At 50.8% G+C, this 23116-nt stretch overlaps 9 protein-coding genes across 9 annotated transcripts; 5 read left to right on the forward strand and 4 right to left on the reverse strand.

Annotated features, from left to right (window-relative positions):
- Nucleotides 1–163: 163 nt before the first annotated feature.
- BCR37DRAFT_382218 (P-loop containing nucleoside triphosphate hydrolase protein) lies at nucleotides 164–4235 on the reverse strand. Its single transcript, XM_040869831.1, has 2 exons — nucleotides 3971–4235; nucleotides 164–3931 (listed from the first exon to the last, which is right to left on the reverse strand). The coding sequence occupies exons 1-2, from the start codon at nucleotides 4174–4176 to the stop codon at nucleotides 190–192; spliced, it is 3948 nt and encodes a 1315-aa protein (XP_040723452.1). The 5' UTR covers nucleotides 4177–4235; the 3' UTR covers nucleotides 164–189.
- Nucleotides 4236–4433: 198 nt separating this feature from the next.
- On the forward strand, nucleotides 4434–6353 carry BCR37DRAFT_382220 (uncharacterized protein). Its single transcript, XM_040869832.1, has one exon. The coding sequence runs from the start codon at nucleotides 4820–4822 to the stop codon at nucleotides 6161–6163; it is 1344 nt and encodes a 447-aa protein (XP_040723453.1). The 5' UTR covers nucleotides 4434–4819; the 3' UTR covers nucleotides 6164–6353.
- A 217-nt stretch (nucleotides 6354–6570) lies between these two features.
- On the forward strand, nucleotides 6571–8510 carry BCR37DRAFT_382221 (permease for cytosine/purines, uracil, thiamine, allantoin-domain-containing protein). Its single transcript, XM_040869833.1, has one exon. The coding sequence runs from the start codon at nucleotides 6699–6701 to the stop codon at nucleotides 8334–8336; it is 1638 nt and encodes a 545-aa protein (XP_040723454.1). The 5' UTR covers nucleotides 6571–6698; the 3' UTR covers nucleotides 8337–8510.
- Nucleotides 8511–8590: 80 nt separating this feature from the next.
- Nucleotides 8591–11053, forward strand: BCR37DRAFT_382222 (NUC169 domain-containing protein). Its single transcript, XM_040869834.1, has one exon. The coding sequence runs from the start codon at nucleotides 8612–8614 to the stop codon at nucleotides 10961–10963; it is 2352 nt and encodes a 783-aa protein (XP_040723455.1). The 5' UTR covers nucleotides 8591–8611; the 3' UTR covers nucleotides 10964–11053.
- A 12-nt stretch (nucleotides 11054–11065) lies between these two features.
- Nucleotides 11066–11574, forward strand: BCR37DRAFT_108260 (cytochrome b5-like heme/steroid binding domain-containing protein). The gene has a single exon (XM_040865899.1). It carries the CDS (start codon nucleotides 11149–11151, stop codon nucleotides 11563–11565), a length of 417 nt encoding a protein of 138 aa, XP_040723456.1. The 5' UTR covers nucleotides 11066–11148; the 3' UTR covers nucleotides 11566–11574.
- An 8-nt stretch (nucleotides 11575–11582) lies between these two features.
- On the reverse strand, nucleotides 11583–14400 carry BCR37DRAFT_394521 (arginase family-domain-containing protein; the record flags this gene model as incomplete). Its single annotated transcript, XM_040871482.1, has 5 exons — nucleotides 11583–12509; nucleotides 12556–12712; nucleotides 12753–12908; nucleotides 13241–14155; nucleotides 14207–14400. 5 exons carry the CDS (start codon nucleotides 14398–14400, stop codon nucleotides 11583–11585), a joined length of 2349 nt encoding a protein of 782 aa, XP_040723457.1.
- Nucleotides 14401–15091: 691 nt separating this feature from the next.
- On the reverse strand, nucleotides 15092–15490 carry BCR37DRAFT_350417 (ribosomal protein L14 domain-containing protein; the record flags this gene model as incomplete). The annotated part of the gene is made up of 1 exon (XM_040868004.1): nucleotides 15092–15490. The coding sequence occupies one exon, from the start codon at nucleotides 15488–15490 to the stop codon at nucleotides 15092–15094; it is 399 nt and encodes a 132-aa protein (XP_040723458.1).
- Nucleotides 15491–20038: 4548 nt separating this feature from the next.
- Nucleotides 20039–21094, reverse strand: BCR37DRAFT_108311 (uncharacterized protein). The gene has a single exon (XM_040865900.1). It carries the CDS (start codon nucleotides 20995–20997, stop codon nucleotides 20464–20466), a length of 534 nt encoding a protein of 177 aa, XP_040723459.1. The 5' UTR covers nucleotides 20998–21094; the 3' UTR covers nucleotides 20039–20463.
- A 370-nt stretch (nucleotides 21095–21464) lies between these two features.
- Nucleotides 21465–22445, forward strand: BCR37DRAFT_350387 (uncharacterized protein; the record flags this gene model as incomplete). The annotated part of the gene is made up of 1 exon (XM_040867998.1): nucleotides 21465–22445. A coding segment is annotated over one exon (981 nt), but the record flags the coding sequence as incomplete, so codon positions are not given.
- Nucleotides 22446–23116: the final 671 nt, after the last annotated feature.

Raw genomic sequence — 23116 nt, forward strand, 5'->3', positions numbered from 1 at the left:
GAAACCACGACGACACGAATTTTGAATTTTGTTCTGGAATTCAGTCGCGTCCTTAGATTTGTGATTGTGCACACGCGTCTCTGTAGCCAGGACCATAGCCTCCAATATCTAGATTTGCAAATACAAGGGATGGGGATAGAACAGGAGACGTGACATCATACATCACAATCTATAAGTATCTTTTTTAAATCATAGCTGTGCCTGTACAAGCTCAAAGTACTTGCCGCGACGATCCAACAGCTCGAGATGCGTACCACCTTCCACAATCTCGCCGCCCTCGACAACATAAATGACATCTGCCGATGCAATCGTGGATAAACGATGAGCGATGGTAATAACAGTTCGACCCTGTGCCGCACGGTTGAGAGCCTCCTGTACAGCCTTCTCTGCTTTATTGTCCAATGCACTCGTCGCTTCATCCAGGAGCAAAATAGGTGGATCTCGTATCAGTGCTCGAGCAATACACAACCTTTGCTTTTGTCCACCACTCAGCTGAGACCCCTTCATACCGATATTTTGATCAAAGCCATCGGGCAAGGACTGGACAAAGTCGAGGATATTGGCATCTTCACACGCACGTTCGAGATCAGCTTGTGTGACCTTACCGGGTTCCGCTGCACCCAATGAGATGTTCCAACGGACAGTTCCTTCATACAAGATTGCATCTTGACTAACGAGTGACATGCGTGCACGATGCACATCGAGTGGTACCTTGCGAATATCCTGACCATCAAACGTTATAGAACCTGCTTGTGGGTCGTAGTATCGCTCAAGCAAAGACAATGTAGAGCTCTTGCCACCACCTGAATGGCCACAAAAGGCGACCCGCTGACCGGCCTGGATCCTGAGGTTGAAGTCCTTGAGCACAACAACATCCGGTCTAGATGGATAGACGAGTTTGACGCCCTTGAAGACAATTTCAGCGCCAGGAGTTGCTTTGGCATCTTCTTCGCTGACTGGAACCAGATGCTGATGTTGCGGTTGTCGATCAAAGTACCGACACAGCACTTTCAAGCTGTGGAAAGCTCGTGATATATCCGGCACAAAGGAAGACGCTCGTGCTGTTGAGAACGAGGCAATAATGACAGCTTCAAAGGATGCAAAGAAAGCGCTGACACTCAGTCGATTGGATGTCAAGAGCTCAGAACCCCACCAGAACGTCAAGGCAGACACCCAAAAGACGAGTGCCTGTGTCAAACCAAACGCTGCACTGCCAAGGTATAGTGTTCTTCGACGCCTGGGTGTAGAAAGTTTGCTGAGCATGGCGTCATACTCTGCACGTACATGTTCTTCGCGCGTCAAGGCCTGCACTTCGCGAATCGCATTGATGTTGTCGGATGCAAAGCTCGCTGCTTGGTCCGATGCGTCTTGTCCCTGATCTTCATAGGATTCCATAATGAGGACATTGGCATAGCCTGTCAAAAAGAAGAGGAAGAGTGGTGCAAAGCACACAACAGCTAGACGCCAGGATAGAATGAATCCAAGAACAACACTGCCGAGCAAGTTGGCGCAAGAGATGAGGATGGAGACGAGAACGGTTCCTGTTGCTGAGGCAACATTGTTTGGATGTGACGAAAGACCTGATATCAGGCCACCAAGGGCATTGACTGGGTCGTCAAAGAAGGAAATTTCTTGCAAGACAAAGTGCGCAGAGAGTGAGCGCTTCAGTTGTCGGACCAGCCGCTTACTAGCTGATGTGAGTAGGAAACCTGCACTGCCACCAGTAACAATACAGATGAGGCCAATCACAAACAGAAAGAGCGAGTACCTATCCACGTCTCGACGGAGCTTTGCAGGATCGCCTGTCAGCGACATGGCATCAATGATCAAACCAAAAAGATACGATGAGGCAGGAAAGGCTCCACCCACTGGCAACGCCATGAGACAACCAAGGATCATTGTCCAACGCTGGGGTCGTGAAAAGGCACCGAAACGACCCAGGAGGTAGCCAAGCGAGTACTTCCTGTCGGCAACGCCACTTGGTTCTTGAAGGTCATTGGGATTGGCAATAATGAGAGTTGGGACTTTGAGAAGATTGGGTTGTGGAGCTGGCTCTTGCCGTGTTGTTGAGTCTTTTTGCGTATAGGTTGGTCGTCGTCGCATGAGTGCTCCATGGGTGTTGGCGGATTCTGCGGCATTTTGATGAGCCGAGATGGGCCCTTGGTAGGTACTTTGCCTGGAAGTCTCTTCTGTAGGAAGCTTGCCCCGCACATCAATAGATTCAAACATGTAGTTGTTGTTGCTTGTTGACAGATCGACCAAGTTGGTATAGTCTCCGCCCTTTGCATACAACCCATCATGTGTTCCAATCTCCAAGATGCGTCCGGAGCCCATCACAATGATCTTGCTGGCCTCCCGGATGGAAGAAATGCGGTGAGCAATGATGATGATGGTCTTGGGATGCTTGATGGCATCTTCCTGTAAAGCAGCGTACACGCGTCTCTCGGAAGATGCATCTAAAGCAGAGGTACTCTCATCCAAGATCAAGACCTTTGGTTTGCGAATGATGGCACGCGCAATTGCAATGCGTTGACGCTGGCCACCACTCATGAAACCACCAGACGCACCAACAACAGTGTTGAATCCCTTAGGCATCTTTTCAATGAATGGAAGCGCATCCGCAGCAATGGCTGCTTCCCTGACAAGCTCACGTTTCTTTTCCTCGTCGCAATCTTGGTATTGGGTGCCAGTAAGCCCATATGCGATATTTTCGTAAATGCTGACGTTAAACATGGTTGGATTTTGTGAACACATGGCGACATGTTGTCGCAGGTGCGTCACGTTGATATCACGAACGTCGATACCACCAATAAGGACTTGACCTTCAAGTGCCTCATAGAAACGCATCAAGAGTGATGCAATTGTTGATTTGCCAGACCCAGAGAATCCAACGATGGCAGTTGTCTTGTTAGCTTCAATGGAAACCGACACGTCATCAAGTGATTGCTCGGTTGGACGTGTTGGGTAGCTGAAGAACACATGCCGTACTTCGACACCATTCTCAAAGTCGTCACGCCGACCTTCCTCCGTCGAGCGGATAGTGGGGACACGGTCAATGTCCGCAAAGATGGTTGCTTGAACTTGACTCGCTTCAGTGATGGTTGTAATTTGTGGAATAATGCCGGCCAAGGAAAAGATACCCGACAAGAAACTGAATAGAACAGTGGCGAATGGGCCAATCGCAATCTGACCGTTGACGAGCAATCGAGATCCAAACCAAGCTCCATAGGCGAGAGATGCCATGACGCTAAAGAAGAGCACGGCAATCTCAGCACCTCGAATGATGGACTTCTTGAAGCCAATATGCTGCAACTTGAGAAGGTGTTGGTCAAACCGTTCGACAAGCGGCAGCTGCATAGAGAAGGCTTGAACAATCCTCACGCTTCCCAGAACACCATCGAGGAAACTACCAGCATGACCATCTGCAGCCAGTTCTTCCCCGGTGAACTTGTTGTTGAAGTATACATTGATGGTGTAGCAAATCCCGACAAAGGGAAAGAGTGCAAGCAACGCACTTGCCATCACTGGGCCTTTGATGAATGCAACAATCAAACCGATTAAAAGTGTTGCGAATGACCAGACCAAGAAGGAAACCTTTTCACCAATACCTGCCTGGATGGCCGCGATATCTTTTGTCGTCCGTGACGCGACTTCTCCGGCGCCAACTTTATCAAAAAAGACAATGTCTTGGCTTAGAACGGCTTCCAAGTAGGCTTGTTTTATTTTGTTGCCAACACGCTCACCAGCTAATGTGAAGCAGATGAGGAAGCCAGCGTTGAAGATCGCGGCGCCAAATCCTACACCGAGCATCCCAAAGGCGACAACGCGCGCTTGTGACCTTGCTGTCTCTGCAGCTTGGCCAGTGAGGGATCCAGTGGCGGCGACATTTGTATTTGCCGATGTAAAGGTTCCGTACAAGATGTCAAGGGATCTAGAGAATTAGCGGAGCGACTGGCATATGAGGGCTTACGGAAAGCATAGACCGGCTAGACAAGCACAGGTGATGCCAAGCCCATAGAGCAGCTTCTCTTCAGGGCCGAGATATCGAGTGAATAGAAAGTAGTTGGGTGTCCCTCGCCGTCTTTTCGGCTTTGTCCTTTGGAGCTTGTTGGACGATGGTGTTGGTTTCTCCATGTCGACCACCAAGTCGCTGCTGCTATGAGTGCGTGCCTCCATGCTGTCTCAATAAGAATGCAATGCAAGCTATACAAGGAACAGGAGAAGGAGTATTGTTACAGAGTAGTAGATTTAAGATCTATTCACCAAGATTTTTCTGTGTGACTCATTGTGACCCGCGCCTGATCTTGCAGGGGAAGGAAAGGCGAACCAATCGAAAGCGCAGCAGCCATTATCAGATTAGAGGCACAGAGCAGCCAAATCTACAAATAGACTTAAGTGATGATACTTTCCTTGGCCTGTATTCTCTTAGACTGACGCTGGAAGCTTGATCCGCCTACTGACATCAGTCATGTGTGTACCACCTACCTGACCGGCCGGTCATCTTGCGCCGAGACCTAAAATCGTATCTCATTGCTAACTGAAGGTAGTTGCCATGATGCTAAGGCCGCAGCATCGGTACTTATCCCATTCAAAAGTCTATCCACTGGCCACTCAATAGACTACTTTTTTGACGACTAAGGCCAGAACTTTACACGGCTATCGTCGCATCTTCGAGCTCGAGGGTGATTAAGGTTGCGCTCTTCAGATGCATCTCAGATCAGATCTGTTTTGCGTTTGTCAGCGATCGTACAAAAATGACAGCATCTCAATCTTTGTGTAACCTGGACCACGACGCATCAATAACTTGTATACAAATATCATGGCCAGCGAGAGAACGAGGCTCCTGAGCGAGCCGACCCGGGGTATTGAACCAGAGTCTCTGGTACCGCCGGGCAAACAGCCCGAGCATGCGCGGCCAGGCCGAATCTTGGCCTTCGATCTGACTCGCGGCCTCATCTGTTTGCTGATGGCCATTGATCATACATTCTTCATCTCGGGCAAGGAACATCCAACTGAATCGTATGAAGTACACCCGGACAGGACGCATCTTTATCTCAGCAGCTGGTATCACTATGGTCTACGATTTGTTACACACACCTGCGCGCCAGGCTTCAGTCTGCTCATGGGTCTCGGCCTTGTCTACTTTGTTGAAGCACGCATCAAGAAGGCACAATGGACACTCGCAAAAACCTTTCGCAATATAGTCATTCGCGGCCTGCTCTTTTTGTTGGTTGGATTCGTGGCGACGTTACCTTGGGCGCGCGCCATGAAGGTCTGGGTTCTCATCGATATCATCGCCACACTCGGAATCGACTTTATAATCTGTGGTGGGCTGGTCATTCTGTTTGCTGGAATCGAGCAGCGCGTGCAGAAGCGTTGGGTCAGTCATGCACTGACCTTCTCTTTGCTGGTTCTTGCTGTCCTTGGCGCGTGCACAACGATATGGGTTGCACCTGCGCCAGGACAGAAGGCCAGCTCCGCTGTTAAGATTCTCTGGATGACAGGCCCGAGTGACAATGGCTACCTCCTTTCTCGCTTCCCTCCACTTTCTTGGCTCCCGCTTGTTCTGTACGGAGCCTTCTTTGCTCGTGTCAGCAAGCTTCTACCAGCCCGACGGACAGCTAGTTTCAGCTTCATCTTGGCAATGGCCATGCTGCTCCTGTTCCTTGCAGTGCGGGTTCCTGGTTCTTGGGGCAACCTGACGCCCGTGAAGCCTTCGTGGTTTCGCAAAGGTGTTCGCGAGTTTCTTTGGACCGACAAGTACCCACCAGATCTGCCGTACATCACCTTGTTCAGCGCCATCATTCATCTCTTCATCACCTCGTTCAGTCTCCTTCCCGGCGATTTCCCGGGACAAGTGACAGTGGCAGGCCGGACCATCGCAGGAACAAACCAAGTCCTGCTCGATATCGGCACCAGTCCGTTCGTTTTTTACTTTGTACACATGTACTCTCTCAAGCTCATGGGCGTCGTGTTGCAGGCATTAAACTTGACCAAGACACCTGAAGAATTGGGTCCGGGATACACTGGCCCTGGTATCGGTAATGGCTGGGGATTTTGGGCGTTATACCTCGTCTTGGTTGCTTGGATGTGGTTTGTTTGTCGATGGTACGGTCGCTTCAAGGCCAGCAAAAGTGTTGATAGTCCTTGGCGTTACTTTTAGGAGGTATTCAGGCAGTCATTTGGTGTACATGTACTGGTACAATCAATGGTCGTAGGGCAGTAATTTGAGGTGGTCCTGTCATGTGCTGGACCTAAGCTGCTCTGGCAAGACGACATAGACCGTCACGATGATAGACGAGGTATCGCTTCATTTCGGAGATAGACAAAATGAAACAGCTGCAGACTGACACAGACTCACAGGCTCACAGCCGCAGTTGGAGTCTGCCTGATTCCCAGGAGGCCCAAGCTTCAGCTGCTGTCACTTAGACGAGTGCAACAGCTGTCACATTTGACGAGTGGCTGCAGCTGATAACGGCTCGAGGCTTGCGCGCCGAACCCCTGATTCGATGATTGGACGGAACCATTTCGCCGTCCCGCATTTGACGCTTATCGCACGCAACGACCAAAATGAACTGTTATCTCGCGAGCTCGCCAGTACAAATGTCCTTGATGCGCACACGACCATTGCTAGTATCCCAGACGCTTCGTCTTCGTTGAATATATTGTGAGAGAGCAGGCCACAGTACGTCACAGCCATGGTCCAAGTTCCTAGCTGGCTCTATTCAGACGAGCTTGCTCGCGAGCAGAGCGGCAAAGAAGCCATGCTCCAGAATGCCGACTTGAAACCAGTCGAGCCTGCGCGAAGACTTTGGTCGAAGCGCAACTTTGTTGCGTTTTGGCTCGCAGACAGCATCAACCTCAATACCTGGATGATCATCGGGTCATCTGTGACAGCTGGCTTGTCTTGGTGGGAAGCTTGGGTTGCCACTTGGATTGGATACTCTATTGTTGCTGTGTTCATCTGTATCTCTGGCCGAATTGGAGCTACTTACCACATTTCCTTCCCTGTTGCTTCCCGGGCCAGTTGGGGTATCTGGTTCTCACTCTGGCCCATCTTCAACCGTGGCGCTATGGCATGTGTCTGGTACGGAGTACAGGCCTGGCTGGGCGGACAATGCTTCGTCTTGATGTTCCGGTCTATGGCACTTTCGTACAACGATATCGGCACCAATAATCTCGATTCTGGCAGGCTCGGTACGAGAGACTTTGTTGGCTTCTTCCTCTTTTGGCTCGTGTCTCTCATCTTTATCTACCCACCGGTGCATAAGATCAGACATCTCTTCACGGTCAAGGCTATCGTTGTGCCGATTGCTGGCCTTTTGTTCATGGTCTGGGCTCTTGTCAAGGCAGGTGGTATTGGCCCAGTCGTACACCAGAAGGGCACATTGACTGGCTCGACACGAGGCTGGGCATGGGTGACCTCCATCATGGCATGCGTGAGCAACTTCGCCACCCTCATCGTCAACAACCCTGATTTCACACGATTTGCCAGGAAACCCAGTTCAGCCTTTTACCCTCAGCTCATTACTATTCCTTGCGGCTTTGCAATCACTTGCTTTGTCGGTGTCATTGTTGGTTCAGCATCAGAGAACATCTACGGTGAAAAGCTCTGGAACCCGCTGGACTTGCTATCGCGTATGCTCGACAACAATCCATCCTCAGCTACGCGCGCTGGTGTTTGGTTCATTGCTTTAGCATTTGCTCTCGCTCAGCTTGGTGTCAACATTGCAGCCAATTCCGTGAGTGCAGGCTCAGACTTGACGGCAGTTTTGCCTAGGTTCCTCAATATCCGTCGATCTGGCTACATCTGTGCTATTGTTGGTCTTCTCATCAAGCCATGGATCCTGGTTTCTGACAGTTCCACCTTTACAACATACCTCTCTGCCTACTCGACCTTCCTATCTTCCATCGCGGGTGTTATCTTTGCAGACTACTACATTGTACGCAAGGGATACCTCAAGGTGGATGACCTCTACTCGGGCGATCACCGAGGTGCGTACTACTTTTGGAATGGCATCAATTGGCGTGCTGCAGTGGCCTATGTCTGTGGTGTAGCCATCAACATTGGTGGGTTTGCAGATGCTGTTGGCGTCAAGGGTATTCCAAATGGTGTGGTCAAGATGTATACCCTCAACTTCTTCCTTGGGCTTGGCTTGTCCATGGTCATCTATACCGGTCTTTGCAAGCTCTCACCCATTCCAGCGTGTGGCGACAAATGGCCATCCGAGGTGCATGACTACATTGACGCTGTTGATGAAGGCTCTGACGAATTGGAGAAGTATGGATCAGCTGAAAAGGCTCCACAATCGCAAGTCCAGAGCTATGCTACATGACCAGCGAAGATGTGTGACTGGCTAATTTCTTCTTTCGGGCGTGACTTTTGCTTTGGACCTGCCAATTGGATGTCTGAGCCGCCTTTTTCAGAGACGTGACTTTTGTGCAGGATATCTCCTGTGCCGTTTCTAGCTTCTTTACACATATATAGATGATTGTTAGATGATTGTGCTTGTGTACTTCCCATCTGATTTTGTCGTGCGAAGTTTTGCCTAAAAAAGTTGAGCGCAGAGACGACCAGAGCAAGGTCGAAGGGCTCATCTATCTACGCGTTATGTTGAAGCGTACTCGCACTCAGGCGAAAGCTGCCGCAAAGACTGCATCCGTTGCTGAGGCGCAGGATGACTTACTGTCTGACGACTTTGAAATCAACGACGAGTCAGCGGATGAAGGGAGTGAGCATGGATCTGATATTCCAGAGGAAGACATCAAGCGCGCGATAGAGGCCGCGATGCGTGGTGAGATTCTTGAAGATGAGGAATTGGATAGCGATGAGCTTGTTCCGTTGTCTGACGAGGAAGACGTTGGTTCCGAGCAGGAGGCTAAGGAGGAGGATGACGCGAGCAAAGCTGGCAGTGAAGATCCCTCAGAGGAGGACCCTGATGTCGATGAGCTCGTCTTCACTGATTCTGACGACTCTGAAGATGGCGATTCCCTTTTTACAGTGACAGGTGCCGATGGTGAGCCGAGAAAGATGCGACCAGAGATCCAGGCCGGTTATGAAAGTGATTCATCTACAGAGGAAGCAGGCAACACTGTGGGCAACATTGACCTTGCTCTCTACGACGCTCTTCCTCACTTGGGCTACGACATCAATGGAAAGCGCATCATGCGCCCAGCTGTTGGTAAAGCGCTCGATGCACTTCTGGAAACAATGGAAGGCAGCGAGGGCTATACTGGCATCACAGACCGCAATACTGGTCTCGATGTCAAACTCTCCGAGTCAGAGCTTGACATCATCAAGCGCATCAAACGTGCAGAGATGCCAGATGCCGATTACAATGCATATGAGGACTACGTCGATTACTTTTCAGGTGTCGTGGAGCAGTCTGCGCTCTCTGGTGCAACAGAACCCAAGAGTCGTTTTGTACCCTCCAAGCACGAGCAAAAGCGTGTCATTCGCATTGTGCGCGCTATTCGAGAAGGCCGCATTGTCCCCAACAAGCCGGTGTCGACACAATCAGACAATAAGCGCCTGCAGCACTACGATGTGTGGGAGAATGAGGTAGCTGTGCCTGACCACATTATGAACATTCCTGCACCAAAAATGTCTCTGCCAGGCCATGCAGAATCTTACAACCCACCCGCTGAGTATTTGCCCTCGAAGGAGGAAGAAGAAGCATGGCTCGCTGCAGATCCTGAAGACCGCGATCGTGACTTTATGCCCAAGAAGTTTGCCAGCTTGCGTGTTGTCCCTGGCTACAGCGACCTCCTCAAAGAACGCTTCGAGCGCTGCCTGGATCTCTACCTGGCGCCGCGTGTTCGTCGCAACAAGCTCAATATCGACCCAGAGTCACTCGTCCCCAAACTTCCCTCTCCACAAGATCTGAGGCCCTTCCCAACCAAATGTTCGCATATCATGCGCGGACACACGGGCCGGGTTCGTTGCTTGCATGCGTCACCAGATGGCAATTTCCTGGCGACTGGTTCAGATGATGGAACCGTCAAGTTTTGGGAGGTGCTGACGGGTCGATGCCTGTCGAGTGTGCCGATGCCAGAAAAGGAGCCCGTTCTCGCTGTACGATGGAGTCCAAACGCCAAAGTAGGACTCTTGCTGGTCAGTGCCGGCGAGTATGTCTACTTGATGACGCCACCGCTTCTCTTCTCTGATGAAATTGAGATGGAAACAAAGCAAGCGATTCAAACGGGCTACGCCTACCAAGCACAACAAACCCAAACGGCAGCCAAGAAGGAACCGCCATGTAAGTGGCTCAAACCCACAGACTCACAGCAAGACCAAGGATTCTTGCTCGTCTTGGCTGTTCGCAAGCAAATTAAACAAGTGGATTGGCACCGCCGTGGCGACTACTTTTCAACAGTATGCCCTGATGGCAGTGCGTCGGGTATTTTGATTCATCAGATGTCAAAGCACGCATCTCAAGCTCCTTTTGCAAAGACCAAGGGCGCCATCCAGTCGGTTCTCTTCCATCCGACGAAGCCAGTCTTGTTTGTTGCTTCACAGCGATACATTCGCGTTTATGACCTGCAAAAGCAAGCATTGCAACGCACATTACAATCCGGTGTGCGCTGGATCAGTTGCATGAGCATACATCCCGGTGGCGACAATTTGATAATTGGCTCGTATGACAAGAAGCTTGCCTGGTTTGACTTGGATCTCTCACCGAGACCTTACAAAACCCTCAAATACCACACGAAGGCTGTGCGAGCGGTACAGTATCACGACAGATATCCGCTGTTTGCCAGCAGTGCAGATGACGGCACGATTCAATGCTTCCATGGCCAGGTACACAGTGATCTGAGCAAGAATGCGCTCATTGTACCACTCAAGATTCTCAAAGGACATGCTGTAGAGCAGAGCCTGGGTGTTTTGGAGATTTGCTGGCACACCAAGCAGCCTTGGCTATTTAGTGCAGGTGCTGATGGTACTGTGCGTATGTGGACATAGTTTCTCAATTGTGAGCTGTTGATATCATACTGCCGGCCTCTCTCGAGGCACTTTTAGATATATGATTGTGTATATATGATGCTATCGAACAATAGAGTATGTTCTGACCGTGAACTCCATCTCGAGGAGCTGAAAGTCGTCGCGGGGAAGTGTCGCGCATCTTGGTGCTGACCACATCCACAAGCATGTCAGACGCACAGAAGCCAGAGCGTACACGGCCGCGATTCGCACCCAAGGAGCCCATCGAGCTTGATCCGCCGCAGTCGACACCCATCTCTCGAGAATTTCTGGCGCAATGTAACGGCGCGGAGGGCAGCCAACAAGGCAATCGTCTACTGATTGCCATTCGCGGCAAAGTCTTTGATGTCACAAGAAATCAAGATGCGTACGGGCCAGGCAAGGGCTACAATATCTTTTGTGGGAGCGAGGCAAGCCGTGCGCTTGCTTTGACGAGCTTGGAGCGCAAAGACGTCGAGGGCGATCTCGAAGGCAAGTTGGATGATCTAACGCCGGAGCAAATTCAGACACTGGTGGACTGGGAGACCTTCTTTGGCTATCGTTACAACGTAGTGGGCCTGCTAGAGGGAAGTGCATTCTTGTGAAGACCTAATGAAAGATATCAAAGCTCCAATTTGCTTGCTTTGCCCTTGCAACATGCCTTCTTGCCTTCCTTGCACGCACATTGCTCACCGCTGCATCCAAGGCATGACTTCTTCTCATCCCTGATTGCTTTTCGACCGACGAATTGCTTTGGAGCAATATAGGCATCCACCTGAAAGCCAGGCTCTTGCACCATCATGCCAAGGATCTCGAATGCCAAGTCTGCTGCAGCCAATGCGGTTGTTTCACCCTGGTTGTCATGCGCCGGACTGACCTCGACGATATCTGCTCCGACAATATTGAGACCTTGCAAAGCTTGCAAGACGCGTAACATCTCCCGTGTTGTCCATCCTCCAGACTCAGGCGTTCCCGTGCCTGGAGCAACAGAAGGGTCCAAAACATCGATATCGATGGACAAGTAAACGGGTCTGTCTTTGCCCAAGACGTTCATAATATTTGCAGCAATACCATCAGCGCCAATCGAATCCATTTCACGCGCTTCAATCAGCTTGAAGCCTACCTCTTGATCGTGCATGTAATCATCAAAGTCGGCACCAGAGAGTCGAGTGCGTAGACCCGCATGTACACTTGTGCCATTAGCGATATACCCTCGCTGTGCAGCAAGATGGAACATAGTGCCATGCGTAAAGTCCGTTGTTTCTGATGCCCATTGTTGAGGATAGGCAGCAGGAGACCAGGTGTCCAAGTGACTGTCGAAATGAAGCACTGAGACCGGTCCATAGGCCTTGTGCAACGCTGCCAATGCGGGCAGGGCAATGGAGTGGTCACCACCAAGAGTCAAGAGCCGTGGGAGAAGACTGCCGTCTTTAGCGATACGTCGGCCGGTGCCACCTTGCAGGTTGGATGCAGCTGTAGGACCGTGTATGAGTTGTTCAAAGGCAAGGGTCATCTGCTTCAGTGCGACTGCATTGTCGAATGGAGTGATCTGATGTCAGTATTAGCATATGCCGGCAGCGACAGTATTCACGCACAGGAATATCACCACAATCAATAATCTTGGCCCAGTTCTTGTAAGGATTGATGCCAGTCGCGGCATTGAAGCCGCGTAATGTTGTCTGACGCTGTGACATGTGACGGATTGCACGCGGTCCAAACCGCGCTCCTGGACGAAAAGTCACGGCTGTGTCACTACAATGAGCAACCCCCTTGGTGTTGTCGAGGGACTTACAACGGAGCACCAATGATGGCAATGTCGAAGGCTTCATCCGGATGAGTTAAGCATTTGACATGCGGCAGATGAGCAAATGTCTCTATGCCGGAGAAGGACCAATCAAAGTCCCATTGATCAGTCGAATACGAGCGTTGATCGGTTGTTTCAGCACGACTAATAGAACAAAGAAGTAAGAACGAGAAGAACAGTGTAAGCATGACAAAGCTGTGTATAATTCAGTACTGATGGAGAGGAGCATCGACGTCCCCAACTGGGTCCAAGGTTGGTGAACTATCAGATGGCACGTCTATCATATACGTTCAACTAGCTGGTAGCATAATCGCCATGACTGTTTAGAAGATCAGAGATAAAGAAGCTTGAATGATGCCTATCAGTTTCTCGTTAATCATCGATCTGAACTGAATAATTGAATAGTCCTGCTAAATCTCGACCGCCAGGGCCAAATGTCTACAATGTCGACTCCACATGTGCCATGCTAGAATCACAGCTTCTCAAATATCTTGATAGATTCTCGAGCCCTAGCGACCTGGAGTTCCACTTCCTCGAAGAGCAGCATATCCTCGCACTTTGTGCCGACTCCCTTATTGGTCATGTACGCTGGCTCCCACCAAATTACTCCGGTTTTGGGTCGCAGCTCCTCTGAGACGTTTTTGAAAATATCAAGCAGAGCACGAACCCAGCCTTTCTGGCCAACGGGAGACATTGGCATGGTTGGCCATTTGTCCTGGAAAGCCGTTTGGTCGAGTCTCGTGCACTTGATTGGCCAAGACGTCTCTACCACCATCGATGGAATCCCGAAATCCTTGTCCAGTCCCAGAATGGTCTTTTCAAGCCCCTCGAGTGTCACTTTCTTGGCCCAATAGACGGAATACATGGACAAGCCAACAACATCAATCGTTTCCTTTGGAACTGCAATCTCAGCATTGGTCATTCCAGAAACGACTGTCTCAGGCCATGTTTGCCAACCGTTGTTGATGTGCAGCATCACTCTCGGTGTATCTTGTTGCTGGGTCATGCTCTTGAAAGCATCCACGCCGGCACGACCGGCAAGCCACAGCTTGTTGAAGTTGTCGAATGACCAGGAAGAATCATTATTCTGTGTGACCTGGCCATCGGGGAAGAGAATCCCTTGAGGTGTCTCATTGCCGATCGAGACTGTATCGACAGTGATATTGGCATTCCAAAAGGTCAAGAGTGTACTGTGAACATACGATCGCAGAGCTTCTTCCAAGTCTTCGCCCTCAAGGTCTTTCCAAGCGGCTGGCTTTACTTGCTTGGTGGGATTGGTCCAGTTGTCACTCAAATGGAGATTGAGCAAGAACTTCATGTTTGGCTTGATCTGAGTCACTCGTTGAGCGAGTTTGAGTTGCTGTTTCAAGTGATTCTTTTTGGTGAAGACCCTACGATCTGTGTGAGCAACCGTTGGCAAGATATACATGTTTGGGGCTTACCTCAGTCGCACCAATTCCATACCATGGTTGATGAGAATCTGTTCAAGGGGCATATCAACGCCATCTAGGTCTTGGAAACTCCAGCCTGCATTCAGGACGTCTTCTAGGGTAGAAATGTCAAAGCCGTGCAACTGAGCATTGATGGAGACAAAAAACGTGGCAAGGACCAGGCTGCATTGAATCAGAAAGTGCATGGCTGGCAGCCTGTGCAGAGTTAGTAGACTGAAGCCCTGGTTCTCATGAGCGGATACCTGTCCTTAAATCTCTTGTCTGTTCGCGGGACGAGATTCAGGGGTTGTGTTTGACAATCTTAATTGGCGCGCGTGGCATACAATAATTTGGGCATACCCAAACAAGCGCCTGGGAGTTGACTGGAAAGACCGGGAAATGAGATATCCAGGGGAGCAGGTTGCAGGACAGTAGTCACAGGGACGTGCCGGAAGATGGAGAAAGCTGGCCAAAGAGCCAATCAGGTGAGACTCGACGAACTAACAAATGTGTTGCTTTTCGCAAAATAGCGATGCCCGAAGCAAGTCGCGAGTTGATGGTGGGGTGGGTGGTTGGCACGCTTCAGATGAAGCAAGCAGAACAGAACCTATACGGATTGGCATGAGCAGTGTGAAGACTTTGGGCCAAAGAAGGACATGAACGGGACAAGAAAGCAAGAAGACACGGTTTGTATGCAAAGTGATTGTATTGAAATGCTTCTAGTACGAGAATAGAAACAATTCTGTAGACGATGTCGGAAGGTCAGACACAGTCCACAAGGATGTGTGCACACCAGCCAGATCCTCAATGTTAGGAAGAGAATCATGGCTGATGTTGTCGTAAAGCTCTGCATGAGTGCTGTGCAGATGCTGAAAAGTGGCTGCGAAATGCAAAAATCTAGCACACGACGCCAGAGTTTGACGCGATACGGGGCCAAATGTCTGAAGCCTCCTTACCGACTGGTCCAGTGATGGCTGATCCCTTCATCTCGCCCTTAGGGTTGACAATAACACCTGCGTTGTCCTCAAAGTAGAGGAAGACACCGTCTCGACGACGCCAAGGCTTGCGCTGCCTGACAACAATAGCAGGCATAACCTTCTTACGGAGCTCTGGCTTTCCCTTCTTGACGGTAGCCATGACCATGTCACCGACACCGGCTGCAGGGAGCCTGTTGAGTCTGGCTCCGATGCCCTTGACGGAGATGATGTAGAGGTTCTTTGCACCTGAGTTGTCGCAGCAGTTCATAACGGCTCCGACGGGGAGACCGAGGGTCATGCGGAACTTGTTTCCGGACATGGCTGTATGAGAGTCGTGTAGTCAAGTGCTTTTGGTGTTGAGTTGTGTGTCGTTGCTGCTGCGCTGAAATTTTGATGTTGACTCGAGAAGCAGTCACAGGAAACAGAAATTCTCCCAGATGGAGACAGTTATGCTACTGCTCATACTGCTACTGCTCATACTGCTACTGCTCATACTGCTACTGCTCATACTGCTACTACTACTATACTGCTACTGCTCTACTGCTGCGTAGCACGATAATCCTCGTCATCAGAAGCCTCACTCTGCACACCCAAACTCGACATAGACTCACTCCGCTCCCGTGTCCGCTGCGACCCACCAATCCGCCGCCGCTTCGGTGAGGTCTGCTCATCCTCACTGTCAACCAGTCGTGAAGTCCGCTTGATCCGTCGCTGTGCAGTCTTGTTTGCTTGATTCGGTGATTGTTCCAGCTGCTGGAGTTGTGGTAGCTTCATCGCCTTTTGCAACTTGAGCAGCCATGCAGTCCCTGCCAAGTCCTCTGTCTGCATATCATGCTTGCCGAGCCCACGAACCATAAAGAACGTAACGAGCTCTCCAGGCGCCAACAACGATAATTCATCTAGCATCGTTTCAACAGAGGCGTTCCGTGGCGCCAATAGTGCAGCAATCGCAGACTCATCCCGTTCCTTCCGCACAGATTTCGCAAAACGATTGAGTTGCTGGGTAAAAGGTCGTGCCTGCAACAACGCCCTCGCCGCTTCCACCGTATCACAAGACTGAATCATCTCCGCCAACTGATCCAGCCGTGTCTCCGTCTTTTGTACATGCTTGAGTAATTGACACACATCATCCATGAACCACGCCTCACGTCTCGGTACAGGTCTCAATCCAATTTGCTCCAAAAATGCACGTTGCGCAGCACACGTCAAACTTGCAAAATGCGACAAGGTCCGCGAGGGTCCCATCTCTGGTATCCGAACTTGAATCGATTTCCCTTGTTTCTGCTGCTGATGCGATGCAGACGTTCCCGTCAAGCCAGCCGATTGAGCAGCTGATTTCAATTTTTGCAAGCTCTCCATGGCAGTATTGCGTTTCATTGACAAACCACCTGGTCCAGGCTTTGCCACAACGCGCGGTACGGCAGGTGAACCATTCTGCTTTGCAATCTGACCATTCGCTCGATCCAACTTTTGCACAAGGGGTGTCTCTGCAGGTCGTTTAAGACCATTCACCGGTGAGTCTGCTGAAAATGAACCTATCGGCGTACTTGTCGCTGCAACACCACTTTGATGCTGTACTGTTGTTTCCAATAATGCAGCTGCTAGACTTGCTCGATAATCCTTCTCAATGCTCGCTGCATCCGGCCTCACTTGATCTTCTTCATCACTACTTTCCGCATCGACAGCTACTGCAGCAGTGGCTGTAGGTAAACGTACGACTGACGACGGCGCCGTTAATGAAGCAGCACTGAATTTCGGCCGTAACGGTTGTTGTGAAGATCCATGCGTACTGCCAGCACTACTCACAACACTCGGTGGTCGTGGATGACTCTTGACGGAATGCGAGGGTGTTGTGCGTGTTTGAACATCTTCAAGCGTTGGTGCGCGATGACCTGATCCTAGCTGCGTCAGGGACGTAATCGCTGCTGATCGCGCACGTTGAGACGCAGTCAATACATTCTTTGACTCATTATTTGGTTGTTGAGATGGAGACTGACGGACGGGTGGTGTCATCTTTGTTGTTGGTTGAGCAACTTGTTTGAGCGGCGGTCGAGGGGACGCTGGGTGTGTCTTGCGGGCTGATGTCTTTGTTGCTGCAGGAGCATGACCATTTGTTGTGGGCTTGGTAGTCGTCGCACCGGGTATTTTCGATCCATTCGTTTGAACAGGTTGTGTCGCTGTGGTAGGTCGACTTCCACCAACCTGCTCAAGAACCGGTGTATCTGGTTCATCTGGAAGAAACAACGGCGCATCATCCTTCGTTGAAACTGCTGATTTAGATCCTGCTTTTTCTGGAGAATTGACAGGTTCACCGGGTGGTTGATTGCTTGGTCCGTTTCTTGACCGAATGTGTGACTTTGCTGCCGACATAGCTATCGTAGATAGACTAGCCTGCGCCTCACTTGAAACAAGCGATCGCTCGACATGATTGCTCCTTGATTTACTGGCGCTTGAGCTAGGCAAAGTCATGAACACTTTGACGGGTTGTTCCGAGACGATTGGATACATCATTGGCGATTTCGGTGCTGTTCGCAATGGTCGAGGCGCTACAGTCGCTGCTGCTGCAGGTCTCGGGGACGCTGTCTTGAGGTCATGTCCAAGTTTATCAATGAGTCCAGTGAGCACTGCTGCGGTACCAGCTGATACAAGTGTATCTTGTGTTTTGGCTACAGGTTTTTGAGATGAAGATTGGGGTCTTGATGTAGATGCTTTCGCCTGTGTGGCACGCGAATCAACTGCAGCTTTGCTGACTGGTGTTTGAACTTGAGACGACCGTGCTTTGTCTTGCGCAAGGACGCTCTTTGCAGCGGATGTCTGATTGTTCGATGAGGGCGTCTTCTCCTGCGTAACGCTTGAAGCAACAACAGCTTTGGCGACAGGCGTCTGGACCTGAGCGGAGCGAGCCTTGTCATGCGTAGCGGTACTTGAGCGTTCTACAGCATTAGAGGCAGGTGTCTGGCTTGTAGAAGGCCGCGCCTTGTCCCGATCAATACTTGCAGGTGGTTGAGATTGAGTGTGCGGCGCCTTTTCCTGAACGACACTCGAAGTGACTGTCGCTTTGGTCACAGGTCGTGGTGCCGCTACAACGGGTGTATTTTTCGCAGAGGGATGTTGAAGATTCTTCGACACAGGCGTGGATGCCGTCTTGCTTGTTGTTTGCAAGATGGCTTGTTGAGCCGGCTTCCCACTCGTTGACGTAGCAGACAATGCAATGGCTGCTGCCATCCTACTCGCGCTTCTCTCTGCTGTACTCGCCATTAAGACTTGCGGTTGAGGTTGGACATTCAACTTGTTGCTTTGAGCAGCAGCAGCAGCAGCAGCAGGCTGTACAGCAGGTACAGGTTTTTGCGTAGATGGTTGAGTGGATGGTTGTTGACTACTCACACTCGGTGTCCCTGGTACAACGCCCATGGCCACGACCTGTCTTTGCGTTGCTGTAAGGGGTCGTTGCGGCGTTGGTTGTGTGGGTTGTAATTGACTACTTTGACCAGGTGTGCCAGGGACCAAAGTCTTTTTACCTGCCGCACTGGTCGTCTGTGTGACTGCAGCAGTGGATGGAGCAGCTTTCGACGGTCCAGCAGGTAGCGCATGTGCAGGTGTTCCATTTTGCTTGGTTGTTGGTGTTGCTGGTTTCGGTAGTGTCGCTGAGGTTGCTACAGTCTTGCTTGACGCAGGAGTATTTTGAGCAGTTGCAATACTAGCTTGTATTGAGGTAGTCCCTATTGCAGCAGCATTCGCTTGTACAGGAGCAGGTTTCACTGCTGCAGGCTTTACCAGATTCGTCGTTGCAGCAGGAGTAGGAGTAACCGCTTGTACCGCAGCAGACCCATTTATCGCAGTCGCTTGCGCTACTGGTCTCGCAGCAGCAACAGGTTTCGCCGCAGTAGCACCACTTATCTCTTGTTCTCCAGTCACAGCTTCATCATCGCTACTCATAATCTCAATAGCATCGGCAAATGCCGCTTTATCCACAACCGACAATCTCCCACCATTTGAGCGTCGTCGAGAGGTAGCCGCATTAATGTGAATTGGAAAATCCCGTGCGCCTGTGGATAATCGATGTCGTGAGTTTTCTTGATGTGGTGACGACGGTGGACTTGTGATGAGTTCGAATCGTTGTACAATGGGTCCTTCGGGACCGTTGTTGAGTGGTACAAGGGATGGCATGGTGGGATCTTGTACATCCTTTGGGGCAGAAGTTGGTTGTCCCTTGAGTGCTGCTAGAAAGTCATTGTATTGCCTTGATGAACGGACTTGTGCCGTGACGGTGTCTGCAACGGCGCTGATTGTTGTAGATGCTGTTGCTACTGCAGCTGCTGTAGCTGCTGTAGCTGTAGCTGCACCTGCTCCAGAAGGACCTGCGATTGGTCTTGGTTCTTCCAAGGGCTTCGCTGCTAGTCCAGGTACGCCCGTCTGCAGGTAATTAACACAAGAACGAAACATATTGGATAGAAATGACTTACACGTAATTGGATGTAATCCTTGAAAAAGGCAATCAACGCAGCCAAGGTTTTGAGCGTCTGTGCCGATGGTCGAGCATCTGGATCACGCGGCCACATCCACGGACTCCCATCCATCTTGACTTTCTCTGCCAGGTGGTGCGAGGCATCGAGCATGCCTGGTTGACGCACGAGGAAGGCGATTTCATAGGGATGCGTACAAGCGCCCACATGGACTTTCGTCACGTTGGTGGTGCTTTGTGTGCGATAGAGCAACACGACATCTTGGCCCTTGAAGATGTGTCCGCAGCGTGTACAGCGGCCTAGTTCGAGGTGTGTCGCATGGGCTGGGATGAGGAAGAACTCGAGGATCGGGTCATGTTGTTGTGGTGCGAGGATTGCGTTGGGTGCTGACATGTCGTGTCGCGTCACAACGGAGGTACTCATGCCTGGGTTGAGCGCGTGCAGGCTGGTTGAGTGGCACGCGCCCGTGTGATGATGTTTATTTGATGCGAAGTCCTGCGAGCTCCCTTGGCCGGGTTGAGCGTGTGTTTCCTTGGCAGGATGTACAGTGATGGCATGCGCAGACGGTGCTCTTGCCTGCTCTTCTGCCGTGCCTGACTGTGCACTGGTGAAGCGTCTTTTGTGCTTGTTCTGTTCTTTGTGGTCGTTGTGATTTTGTGATTTGGTCGCGAACTGAATTCTGGAGTGAAGTAGAGAGAGAAGAGTAGTAGAATAGAATAGTAGAGTAGTAGCGTAGAGTAGTAGAGTAGTAGAGAGTAGCGTAGAGTAGTAGAGTAGTAGAGAGTAGCGTAGAGTAGAGTAGAGTAGAAGAGTAGTAGAAAGTAGCCCATCACAGCCTCTTGGCGACATGCTCAGCTGCACTCGTCGTCACCCCAGTCCCATCAGCCTCCACATACACATCCCTCACCACGCCATCCTCCAGCACCGCTGCAAAGCGACGGCACCGCATACCCCCCAAGATCGCACTCGCATCAAACTCAAGCTCAGCAGCCTTCGTCCACGCCGCATCCTGGTCTGCCAAGAAATCAATCGTAATGCCATGTGTCTCTGGGTAATCCTGTAGCATCTGCTTCCCATACGCACCTTGTACAAAGGCATCATTCACGCTCACCACCGTCAGTGCAGTGACACCCTTCCCGGCCAGCTCCTTGAGTCGCTTCAAGTAGCCCGGGATGTGGATCGAGGAGCAAGCAGGGGAGAAGGCAGCAGGGATCCCAATGATGATGGATTTCTTCGGAGTCGGTACAGACACCAGCGTACCGGGAGAGTCCTTCCTGAGCTGGATGTCAGGGAGTCTGACACCTGTAGAGAGGAGCCTGATGGACGAAGTTGTTTTCAGTGCTGCAGCTTGTCTCCTGAGCATCTTGCTGGTCCAAGTAGTAGCTGGTAGCAGTAGTTCTAGTCAGTAGTCTGGTAGTTTGCGGTGAAGTGTCCTCGACTCAATCTGCAACCACAACGAAATCACCACAAAACAAAATACATACAGGCGAGGGCCCAAGCAGCGGAGAAGGCAGGAAAGAGGAGCTTGGGTCGGGGATACAGAGTTGCAAGTGAAGCATGTCTGGCGATGGGAAGGACCAGGCAAATCTCGTCAATGTAGAGGATGAAACGGCACCAGAGCGACCATCCACGCCTGATGCGCCGGTAGCCATGGAGTCTATCAAAGTGCAAGAGGAAGAAGCAACGCCGCATGGATCGCCGGCTCACGGGCTCGACACCGTTGCCATGAAAGCCGACGCTGTTGTAAGTGCAACGGAACTCCAGGTCCCTTCCTCTGGGCGACACTCACTAAGCGACCTACCACGCTCCTTGACGCCTATCGATACACACATGCACTTACCCGTTGACTCCGATACATCTGCAGAAAAGGAACTCCAAGGCATCTTGTCCCAACAACTTCCACCCACACCAGGCGCCACCTCCAGCAGAAGCAGACGACAATCCTACTCCTTCTCTCGCAAACCCACACCCGAACCAGCAAACGACGTACCTTTTGACTTTACTCGCTTTCAAGAACAACTAAAAGCAAAAACCGCTGAGCCTGTGGCCAAGTATATGCGTTCCTTTCTCAATGAATTCAAGAAGCGACAATGGACGAATACGGAGCAGCAAAAGATTATCGCCGATTTCCTCGAATTCATCCGTGGTAAAATGGCGGTGTATGAGCCTTTCAAGAGTGCCTCTGAGCAAGAATTCAATAATGCCAATGAAGGCATGGAGAAGCTTGTTGTGAATCGACTGTATGCCGAACTCTTCCCACCCCTCATTGCTGCGAGAATCGGTAAAAGCGGAGCAGATCGACTCGGCCACGGCGAAGACCTCGATCGCGACAAAATCCTCACGAGCAAAATACGCACATATAGCTGGATCAAGGAAAGACACCTCGATATCCCAGCACCACCCAACCAAGACGACAAACGCATCAACCTGCATGAACGCTTCATTGGTCTTGCTGCCATTGAGATTCTCAAACTCGATCAATATCGTGCACCGAGGGATAAGATTATTTGCATCTTGAATTGCTGTAAAGTGATCTTTGGTCTATTGAAGCACGCTGGTAGCGATGCCTCTGCCGACCGTTTCATTCCATTCCTCATCCTCACCTTGCTCCATGCCAATGTCCCCAATCTGGTCTCTCACGTCAATTTCATCCAACGCTTCAGACATCCCGATAAACTCAACGGCGAAGCTGAATACTACCTCTCCTCTCTCCTGGGTGCAATTGCATTCATCGAAGACCTCGATAAATCAAGCCTCACCATCTCTCAGGAAGACTTTGATCATCAAGTAGAAACGGCCATTCGTCGCATTCAATTTGAAGATGCAACAATCCCACCTTCACCCATCACACCAGCCCCACGACTCGCCATGCAACCGAGTTCTTCGTTTATTTTTGGTTTCAACTCACCACCCGTCAGTCGACCAGATTCAGCGCTCGGTCTCGGTGCACGTCGTGGTTCCAATGGACCGGGTCGTCTTCAACTCCCCTCAAAAGATCTTGTGTTTGAGAAAGCCGGTGAGTTGTTGAATATTGCGAAACCCAGTCTATCCAGCATCGGTCGACTCTTTTCACAAGACGCAGGAACAGGTTCTTCCACACCCACAGAAGATGCAGCGGAAGATCGACAACTACAAGAAGGATTGCGACGGAGTATGATGACAGAGGAAGAACAAGCCGTTCAAGAACACGCTTTGCGATTACGCAGAGAGAAGAAGTTGGCGAAACGGCAAGGTGGTAAGGGAACAAGTCGGAGTTATATCGAGAGTGGTGCGTTTGGTGGGAGTTTGGCACCATCGCCCGCGGATCTCGATTCTGCCGCTGCTGCTACGATGCACGGCTCATCACCGCGTCGTGCAAGTCAGCGCGATTTGATACAGTTTGGGGAAGAGGATGAGGAGGGGTTGGAGGAGCGTACACGACCCATGTTGCCAACGCGTCGCTCAACGTTGCCCGCAACAGGACTCAAACAGGATACATTGAC

Source organism: Protomyces lactucae-debilis, assembly GCF_002105105.1.
Source record: "Protomyces lactucae-debilis strain 12-1054 chromosome Unknown BCR37scaffold_17, whole genome shotgun sequence".
Lineage (NCBI taxonomy): Eukaryota > Fungi > Ascomycota > Taphrinomycetes > Taphrinales > Protomycetaceae > Protomyces > Protomyces lactucae-debilis.

Excerpts from the sequence above, each read along its gene's own strand:
- BCR37DRAFT_382218 (XM_040869831.1), bottom strand. The coding sequence starts at position 4,176 with ATGGAGGCACGCACTCATAGCAGCAGCGACTTGGTGGTCGACATGGAG. Across the intron at positions 3,932-3,970 it reads CTAGCCGGTCTATGCTTTCC|ATCCCTTGACATCTTGTACG; the intron begins GTAAGCCCTCAT and ends CTAATTCTCTAG.
- BCR37DRAFT_382220 (XM_040869832.1), top strand. The coding sequence starts at position 4,820 with ATGGCCAGCGAGAGAACGAGGCTCCTGAGCGAGCCGACCCGGGGTATT.
- BCR37DRAFT_382221 (XM_040869833.1), top strand. The coding sequence starts at position 6,699 with ATGGTCCAAGTTCCTAGCTGGCTCTATTCAGACGAGCTTGCTCGCGAG.
- BCR37DRAFT_382222 (XM_040869834.1), top strand. The coding sequence starts at position 8,612 with ATGTTGAAGCGTACTCGCACTCAGGCGAAAGCTGCCGCAAAGACTGCA.
- BCR37DRAFT_108260 (XM_040865899.1), top strand. The coding sequence starts at position 11,149 with ATGTCAGACGCACAGAAGCCAGAGCGTACACGGCCGCGATTCGCACCC.
- BCR37DRAFT_108311 (XM_040865900.1), bottom strand. The coding sequence starts at position 20,997 with ATGCTCAGGAGACAAGCTGCAGCACTGAAAACAACTTCGTCCATCAGG.